The sequence below is a fragment of the Elgaria multicarinata genome, chromosome 20 (assembly GCF_023053635.1).
Source record: "Elgaria multicarinata webbii isolate HBS135686 ecotype San Diego chromosome 20, rElgMul1.1.pri, whole genome shotgun sequence".
In the NCBI taxonomy this organism is placed as follows: domain Eukaryota; kingdom Metazoa; phylum Chordata; class Lepidosauria; order Squamata; family Anguidae; genus Elgaria; species Elgaria multicarinata.
The window spans coordinates 17,781,368-17,791,098 of NC_086190.1; the positions used below are offsets into that span (position 1 = coordinate 17,781,368).

At 52.4% G+C, this 9,731-nt stretch overlaps 1 protein-coding gene across 1 annotated transcript; it reads right to left on the reverse strand.

The window, feature by feature from the left end:
• Nucleotides 1-251: 251 nt before the first annotated feature.
• Nucleotides 252-8,205, reverse strand: KIAA2013 (KIAA2013 ortholog). Its single transcript, XM_063145166.1, has 2 exons — nucleotides 7,224-8,205; nucleotides 252-4,286 (listed from the first exon to the last, which is right to left on the reverse strand). Exons 1-2 carry the CDS (start codon nucleotides 8,203-8,205, stop codon nucleotides 3,427-3,429), a joined length of 1,842 nt encoding a protein of 613 aa, XP_063001236.1. The 3' UTR covers nucleotides 252-3,426.
• Nucleotides 8,206-9,731: the final 1,526 nt, after the last annotated feature.

The following is a 9,731-nucleotide window of genomic DNA, read 5'->3' on the forward strand; positions in this document are numbered from 1 at the left end:
AGCTCTGGTTCGACAGGTGAGCGGTAAACGCCTCTTGAAGATGTTATCTGTTTACTCAGCCTTTCCCTGGGTTGTAATGGACTTTGAAACTACTCTGTATTGCTGTTGTTGTCATGTTTGAATGCATTTATTTACGTTGGTTTTTTTTAATATTGCATTATGTTTTGCTGGTGCAAACCGCTTAGACGTTTTAAGATACTAAATGGTATAGAAATGGGATGAATAAATAAATGAAGAATCAACAGGCCCAGTTTGTGTAAATTTGAAAGGTATTTATTTCCTTTAAAAAAAAACAAAACCGACAACCCAAAACCTTTGGTATTTTAAAATAATCACAACCATGGCGTTCAAATCACCAAATTTGCCTCCCCGCGATCCGGAACCTTTGCAACAAGTTTAGAACAAGAACAAACATTTCATTTCACCCCATAACGTTAATTAAACTTGACTATTTTGTACACTCTGCACACAGGAAGGCTGAGAAACCCCTATTACCAGCACTAGATCAAAGTGTGAGATACATATACATTCTTAATTGGCTGTTATTCACTCTCGAAGTAGCCTTGCAGTTCGAAGAATCGACGTTCCAAATCCGCTAACAATAAATTAAAGTACACACAAGAAACGAGGGGAACATTCAGCTATGAGAGAGAAAAAGTGGAATTTTCCAATTAGGTTAAGTCTGCGGATGAAAGAATTAAAAACAAAAGGGGGGGTGTTACTTATTAACTTCTTATCAACATTAAGCTTCAAAATAAAAAGCCGTAATGTCATTTTCAAGTATTCTCCACTGAAGAGTAAATTTTAATGGGAGACACGGGGGTTTGAAAAGAAGACAGATTCGCACAAGGCAAAGACACACAAGCGCTACTATAAATCCTCGAATCACCACCAATAGTTCCATTTCCCCCTTCCCAAGAAGGCACAAAAGGGAATGCTGTCTCAAAGGGCCCCCGCGGGCTTTGCCCACTGCTGGGTTGCTCATGCAAAGCATCCAGGAGATATTATTCCTTCATTCGCTCACTCAAGAGATCTTTTGGTTCAGTTAATAGCACAAGGCGTCGTTCAGGGTTCCCCAGCCCAGTTCCTCGAGATGTGTTGGGGCTGGAGAGAACCAGGCTGGGGAGAACTGTTATGCCACACCGTTCATGTCACAGTTTAAAAGAAGACACTCAATCGGATATAATTTCTGCTCCGTGTTCATCTTTTTCCTGGGCTATCTTTGAATCACACACACACACACACAAGCTCTGAACCACGTTAACGTGAGCAAGCCAAGCTGCTCCTAATGATTAAGTCGGACATTCTGCAAAACTCCTTTTTTAAAAATGAAGAGGGGGGGAAATGTGAAGGCATCTCTGTAGGGCCGCATTTCTGCCTTCTTTATTGGCAAGATCTAGCTAACCTGGTACCCTCCAGGTGTTTTGGACTTCAGCCCCATCCACACGGCTGAGGGTCAAGGATGATGGGAGATGTAGCCCAGAGCATCTGGAAGGTGCTGGGTTGCTTAGTCCCCGGAATTCGGTAACGCGCAACTGCACTCCCGGAATTCGGTAACACGCAACTGCACTCCCGGAATTCAGTAACGCGTAACTGCACTCCCGGAATTCGGTAACGTGCAACTGCACTCCTAGAATTCGGTAATGTGCAACTGCACTCTCGGAATTTGGTAATGCGCAACTGCACTCCCGGAATTCGGTAATGTGCAACTGCACTCTCGGAATTTGATAATGCGCAACTGCACTCCCGGAATTTAGTAACGCGCAACTGCACTGTTTGATAGTTGTCGTCCGGGGCTCCGCTTTCGCGGGTTGCCCCTTCCAAGAATGTGGGGCTCCCAATGGGATGAGATGTACTGAAGCTGCTAGGAAGGAGCTGTCAAAGCTTCAAAGCTTCTCAACCAGCACAGTTTATCCACCGTGGATAAATCGCTCGTCGGCAGCTTTGCCGGGACCAACGGCAATTCTGTGTACCGACTGCTTCGGGGTGGTTTAAACACAACCTTCTCCCAACCGGGTGCCTTGCAAATGCGTTGGGACTGCCAATCCCGGAACTCCCAGTCCGCATGGCCAGCGGGAATGATGGGAATTGCAGTCTGGGCTGGGAACGTTTAACAAGAGAGCGATGGGAAGTGGGGTGGAGGTGCGGAAGCAATGGGAGGCTTGGATTTTCCAGGAGCAAGAAACGCGCACGGAAGCGGATCAAGAGAGAACTAGGATTCCAGTAGTTCGCACGCACTATATACAAAGGACTTCTCTCCCTCTGTTGCATTTTTTTTAAAAAGAATCGTACTTAAAGAGCACTTGCTGGAAAGAGCTTCTGGACACCTTTGCTCTACCATGCAGGAGATGCACCATCTTCCTACCCTATACTTTCACACTGAACCCTGGTCTTCGAAGCCAATGATTTATTCCCCTCCCAAACCCACTAAACTTCCAGAACCCCCTACCCTTCGTCTACGGATAATGTTCGCGGAAAGCGCAAAGCTCAAACTCCACGCCCAGTTAAGACTGTAGCTCCCCTCTGTTTCAGCTCCTATCTCCCCTCCCTCCGGAGAAGAAAACAGACCGACAACGTCCACGCCTTCCTCCAGTTTTCTGTTTTCTCTGCTGCTGTCACTAAACGTTGAACATTTCACCTGCCAAGGAGAGCTTCCTTTCTTTCTTTCTTTCTGGACTAGACTGTATTGGAGGCAGACTCAAGGGGGTCCACTCTTTGTTCACCTCTGGTTCCTCTCTTATTCTTTTTGCACCATTAACTTGGAGCATCTAATAATAACTCAAAACCACAAGTCCTACTGCCGCCAAGAGTTCTAGCAAAGCCTGCCCTTCCCCGACACCCTACAGCGGGTCAATTTACAAGAAGCAGTGGCCACATTCCCACCCCCAAACCTGACAATTGTTTCAGGGTAACTGTGCACATCTGTCTACAAGGCAAAGCGACCTTCATGCCAGCTGAGATCTTAGCCGAACAGATCCCTTCTAACAGGGACACTGGAGCTGCAACACAGTGAGCTCGGGCCATTAGCTGGCGTGCTACTTTTTACACAATCGTCACACAATCGTTCTGAAGCAACTGCAGTCTGGGAAAAGGGCCCTGAAGAGCAGGAATGCTACGGTTGTGCACCCACTCACCCTCAATATTTTTTTTTAATAGGAGCAGACAGTGCGTTTTTTAAAACCACCTTGATTTTAGACTCCCCCCTGCGTGGTACAAATCTCCCGTCGAGTTCCTGCTGCCTTCTATGAAAGTAAACATACGTGCGTGCGCACACACGCACACATTTGCACGCACGCTGCTTATCCGCAGGACATTCCAAGCTCCGATACTTCCGACTTCCAGGGCGGCGGGGAGAGGCGAACGCTCTCAAACCTGAGGGGTGGGTTCAGTTCACTCAATATCAGGCACTCAAGTCCCGGGCTGGGTTTATACCTTGCTCCGGAAGAGGGGCTTGGCCCCCGGACCGCAGTACTCGTTGTAGATGAGTTTGAAGAGGAACAAGTGGAAAAGAGTGATGAGGGAGGCGACGCTGAACCAGAAGAGGAAAGGCAGGCCGGGGTACTGTTTGGCCATATGTTCTTCATGGGCCAGGATGGCCTTGAGGTGCAGCGTGTGCCTCAGGGCCTGGAGGTGCACCAAGTCCGTGGAGATGTACAGCAGCGGCGTGATGGGCTGCGTCACCATGACGGGGAAGGTGTGCCCGTGCGGCTCCGACGTCAGCTCCACGGGGTCGTTGGTGCAGCCTCCTTCGCAGGCGTACAGCTTCACCGGCTTCTCCTGGAACTTCACGGAGACGTGCAGGAAGGGCTTGCCGTCGGCGTCCAACAGAACGGCCAGGTTGATCAGGTCCTTGTTGTAATGGATGCCCCGGAGGAAGTAGCTGTTTTGCAGCACGTTCGGGTCGGACTGGAACTGGAGGTGGTTCTCGGTGAACTGCAGCCCCCCGAAGCTCAGCACCATGCCTTGCATGACGCCGTGGGCCCCGGCGGCCACGAGGCCTTTGCAGCCCCGTTTCTGAAGAGTCAGCTTCCACAGGTTCGACAGCTGCAGGACCTGGGGCACCGTCGCCAGCCGGGCCGGCCACAGGTTCTCGGCGTGCATCGTCGCGTAGCCGCTGAAGCAGTGGTCGGCGTAGTTCAAGGTGGCTTCCATCTTCTCCCTTTCCTCACTGCTGAGGAGGGGGTCGAGAAGGGGAGACGGGGTGGTGGACAGGACGTAGTACAAGGTCATGTTGACGGTGTCGCTGGAGGGGGTGTGAGCATCGGTGATCTTCCTCATTTCAACCCCTGGAAAACAGAAGGGATTATTTAGAGATATCGCCTTCCTTTGCCCCATCGCTCAAGGGTTAGACCTTGATCTGCTGTGACGAAGCCGTGAGCTGGGAAATTCAATTCTCACCCCAGTCAGACATTCGCTGGATGGCCTCCAGTAAGCAAAGAGTCCCCACAACTGCAGCATGGGTGACAACAGCGGACTTTACAAGGCCACTGTAAAGTTTACGACGGGGGTATTGAACCTCTTTCAGCCCCAAAGCTCCTTTCAGAGCAACCCCTGGATTCCAGCGTTGGCCGGGGTCAAACGCAAAAGTAGGGTGACTCTATGGAAAGGAGGGCTGGGCTCCTGTATCTTTTAACAGTTGCATCGAAGCAGGTGTCATTTCTATGCATGCAGCACCTGGTGAAATTTCTTCTTCATCACAACAGTTAAAGCTGCAGGAGCTCTGCCATCTTGACCAGGTATAAAACAGGACAGGGCTCCTGCAGCTTTAACTGTTGGGATGAAAAGGGAATTTCTACCAGGTGCTGCATGCATACAAATGACACCTGCTGAAATTCCTTTTTCTATGCAAGTGGTAAAGATACAAAAAGGAGCCCTGTCCTCCTTTTCATATGGTCACCCTGAGTGGGCCAATTTACAAAAATACTACCCTTTTTGAGCAGAAAGCTCTTACTGACAGCAATCAAGGGTTCAGAGAAGGCATTTCAACCTTTCAGAATGCACAAACACCAGGAAACACCCCCCCCCCAAAAAAATTGGGGAAAGCGGAAGAGGTCGTGGGCCATCTGGGCTTGGGATCGAAGCAGGCCAGATTTCTCCTCTGGACCTGAGGTTTTGCCTTCCTGGTTTACCGGGAGGTGCTTTGAACCCTTCGAAATGAGCTATACAAATGTTACCTGTTACTAATTCATTTTATTTATTTACTTAAGCATTTATATCCCGCCCTATATCACAAGGATCTCAGGGCAGTGTACACATAAAATAGAATAAATATACAAGTCTAAAATGATTTTTCTCCTTAATGATCATCCTGCAAGGTAAGCTTGATTGAGAGCGAGCAATTTGCAAAGGCTGAACAAACTTTGTACTGTTTCCAGGGTCAGAGGCACCTTGTCTCGGAAGACCAGTTTATTTGGAACAAATGCAGAAGGGGCTACTGCCTTCCACCCACACACCGTTCTCCTTGTGGGCTTCCCAAAGGCAGCTGGGGTAACTAGGCCTTCATTTTGATCCAGAAGGGCTCCTCTTGTGTAGGGGTGGACATACACCTGAATCGTTCTAAACCCCAGTTTGCTTACACTATTCTGGTTCAGCCAGCTGCAAATTTACAGGCGTGCGGAAGCAGGAAGCCTGTGTTTGCATGTAAACAAAGGGCCCTTTGTCACAAGACTGAGAATGATGAATAACACGTATAAAAGAAGGAACGTCAACTAGGAGTTGCAACACCTCTTTAGGCCCATGGCTTCGATTTTAAATATGCCTTGCAACATACCTAGGTAAGCCACCTACATATTTTGCCTTTACTAGGCAGAAATTTATGAAATCCAAGGGCAAAGTAGCTTGGAAAAAGTTTAAGTATCACCCCACGTATACAAAAATAGCCAGCTTCAGTGCCATTTTTGTTGGAACGGGGTTGGGGGAATATAAATAGAATAAATACTGTATCACAAGCATCAAACTATAGAGGCACAGAGGGAGAGAGATTCTTTTGACCTAAGGTTAAATCCACTGCAATGCCCCATGACAAATTATAGGTGGGGGGAAAAATGTCACATCAGAAATGGTCATTCTTGTGATTAAAAGGCCGAAATCCATTCAGGGAGAGAGGAAATCTCTCCCTCCTGACAGGGCATTTTATTATGGAGGAGAGCAAAATGCAAAGTCATAGGGCTGAAACCAGCAACTGAAAAGTTTCACAGCAGCTCTGTGGACGTGAGCTGCAATTAGTCAGTGGAGCAAGCACTCTGCATATGCTTAGAAGCGGCTCCTAATCAGACTGAACACACAGGAGAAACAGGAAATTCTTAGTCAATGTTCAGTATGGGACATAAAGGCCTTTAGCCTCATTTCTTTACTGTCCTTTGCTGTATTTATTCCTCAATTTTTAGCCTCAAGGATCTCCAAATCAGCTTACGATTAAGAATTAAAATCCACGAAGGGAACAAGTACCACGAAGGGTACTGAAGCATCAGCAGAATTATCCAAATCACATGCTCTTCTTTCAAGGGTACATTACGTATCCCCGGTTCCTGAATCTTTCATTCACGTGACACTGTGATAAAAAGCAGAACCACCCCGAGAGGGATACAGATTTGAAGCTCCTCCATTCCTATACATAAAAAGTGAATGAGTAGTGCAGTAGCAAAACCCACCCTCCTGAATAACCTCTATCCAGAGTACCCAATGCTGCTTTCACACAAACACAGGCTGACACGCATGGTTTACACACGCCTCCTAAATCTCGTCCTCAAACACATAGCTCTGTTGGAAGTGAAGGTTCAACGGACAAATCCTATCCCAGTTACGTTCCGGTTCGTGCCAGACACCATTTAAATTTCCCACAATCCCCCTGACATAACATCGCTCCGGGGGATTGTGGGAAAATAAAATGGTGGCAACCAGCGCTGATTGGGAATGCTGTGGTTCTCCGCCACCAGCAGGATGAACCGAAGTCGGAGTGGGGCCGCTAGAGAGCACACTGCCGCAAACTTAGATCTGGCCCTGGATTCGAGGGAAAGCCATAGCATTGCTCCAGGGGATTGTGGGAAAGTAAAATGGCGCTAATTGGGAATGCGGTGGCTCTCACGGCCACCACAATGAACCGAAGTCGGAGTGGGGCCGCTAGACAGCACACCGCCGGAAGCTCCCGCAAACTCGGATCTGGCCCCGGTTGTGGATTCGAGGGAAAGCCACCGGTGCGGGGCCAAGCCGACACAACCCCTCACCTGAGATGAACAGGTCGGCCCACGCCTGCCGGTGTTCCTGCACCAAGTCCTCCGTCCTCATCCTCATGACCTCCAACATCTCCTTTTTGGCCGCCTCCCGGAGCGTGCTGAAGGCCTCCTCCAAGCGGGAGGTCTCGATGGGCTCAGAGGTGTGGACCACGGACAGCAGCGTCTCCTCGAACTGGGATTTGGGCGCCACCTGGACCCGGTTGACCAGCTTCTTGGCGGCCACGACCACCAGCACCACCTTGTCGCCAGCGGGCTGCAACACCCGGCCGGAGGAGAGGAAGAACTGCCGGTCGCCCGCTTTCTCCATGCTGGTGATGAACTGGCCGGCTCCGGCCGCCGCCGGACCGGTCACCTCGAAGGCCACCAAGCGGTCCGTGGGGTTGGCCACGGCCACGCGCTGCAGGTACAGGTGCGGCCGGCCCCGGTGGGCCAGCAGCTCTTCCCGGACGGTGACGCAGCTGGGGTCGGCCGGCCCGGTCTGGATGCACCGGACCCCCCGGAGGGCCCCGTCCTTCAGCATGGCCACCACGGCCCCCGCTTCGGCCACGGCGTTCGCCGGGCTGCGGAGCTGCGCCAAGGCCACGTATTCGGTGGCGTGGGCCGGGGTGGCCGGCGGGCTTCTCCCCCCGGCGGCCACCCAGAGCCGGTTGGCGGCGGCGTCCAGCAGCAGGTAGCCGTTGCCCACCAGGGCCGGGGGCGAGCCGGCCTGGTCGGGCGCCAGGCCGGAGCCGGCCTGCAGGAGCCTGGCTTCCCCTTGCTGGGCCAAGGCCTGCCAGGCCCGGGCTTCGGCCTGCAGGCAGGGCCCCGCCGCGCCCCCCGAGGCCTGCCCGGGCCTCCAGGCCACGAGGCGCGGCAGGGCCCCGCCCAGGTACCAGTAGGCCACCAGCAGGAAGCCCAGCAGGGCCAGCAAGCGCCTGGCCCAGCTGCTGGACAGCAGGCCCGGCAGCCCCTTCAGGCGCTGCTGCAGCCACATGGAGGCGGCAGGGGACGACGCGGCAGCGGCGGCAGGGGGCGCAGCAGGGCGCGCGCGCGGGACGGCCCTCGCCGCCAGCCCGGCCGCTACGGCATGGCCCGCCACGCGAGTCCCCGGCTCCGCGGCCTAGTCGGGCAGGTGGGTCGGCGGGCGGGCGGGAGAGCGAGCGAGCGGGCCCTGCCTCAGGGCGACATCGGGCGGACTCGCGTCGTCGTCTAGCCGCCCAGGGCGGCGTTCCTTCGGCTCGGCGGCGAGGCGGGGCCGAGGAGCCGGAGGAGGGCCGGGGCGGAGGCGGAGGCGGAGGCTGAGGCTGCGGCCGCCTTTCCCCTTCCCGGCTTCCCCGCCCTCGGAGCGCTGCAAGGCGGGGGGAGAGGAAGGCCAAGGCCGCCGCCTTCGGGCCGCGGGGGGAAGTGCCCCTGAGCATCTGCAGAGCGCCCGCGCCAGAAGCGTCTTTTTAACCAGGGCCCCTGAGCACGTGCAGAGCGCGCCCGTGCCCCAAGCAGAAGCATCGTTTTAAAGGGGGGGCGGTGGGGAAAGCGCCTCTGAGCACCTGCAGAGTGCCTGTTCCCTTTGCAGATGCTCTCTCTCTCTCTGACTTTTTTTTTTAATAAAAGGGACCATGGACAAAGTGCCTCTGACCATCTGCAGAGTTCCTGTTCCCTTACAGAATAGTCTTCAAACAAGGAGCAGTGGACAAAGAGTCTCTGAGCATCTGCAGAGTCCCTGTTCCCTTACAGAATATTCTTTAAGGAAGGGGCAAAGGGTCTCTGAGCATCTGCAGAGTTCCTGTTCCCTTACAGAACCATTTTTTAAACAAGGGCCAAAGTGTCTCTGAGCATCTGCAGAGTTCCTGTTCCTTTACAGAACCATTTTTCAAACAAGGAGCAGTGGACAAAGAGTCTCTGAGCATCTGCAGAGTCCCTGTTCCCTTACAGAACCATTTTTTAAACAAGTGCCAATGTGTCTCTGAGCATCTACAGAGTTCCTATTCCTTTACAGAACCATTTTTCAAACAAGGAGCAGTGGACAAAGAGTCTCTGAGCATCTGCAGAGTCCCTGTTCCCTTACAGAACCATTTTTCAAACAAGGGCCAAAGTGTCTCTGAGCATCTGCAGAGTTCAAACTCAGCAACAATAAAACAACCAGGTGGTAACAGACATTTTGTTCGTCTGTTTCATTCTACTCAAGGAAAAAACATTCTGCACGCACTCAGAGGCACTTTGCCCTGAGGTCTTTCGTGGGTGAGGAGTCAATGATCTCGTTCCACTCAGGAAACCTGCCAGAGGTGAAAATTCAGCAAGCAGAGGTTTGTACCTCCCAGTTTAAAACAACCTTCTTAATGAATTAGTCCTGTGTTTCTGGAGCGTAGCATTTTTGTCTCTGCTGAACACAACCTTCAGGATCTGGATGCGGGATGGTTTGAGGGGCACGGGGTGAAGGAGAGGTGGGGGGGGGGACGGGACAGGCCTGCTAAGCTGTGAGAGAGGAGGAGCCCCTCGGAGGGGCGTGCTTATTGCGTGGCACAG

Coding starts and splice junctions, on each gene's coding strand:
- KIAA2013 (XM_063145166.1), bottom strand. CDS start 8,205: ATGTGGCTGCAGCAGCGCCTGAAGGGGCTGCCGGGCCTGCTGTCCAGC. Junction 4,287..7,223: donor GGCCGACCTGTTCATCTCAG/GTGAGGGGTTGT, acceptor TCTGTTTTCCAG/GGGTTGAAATGAGGAAGATC.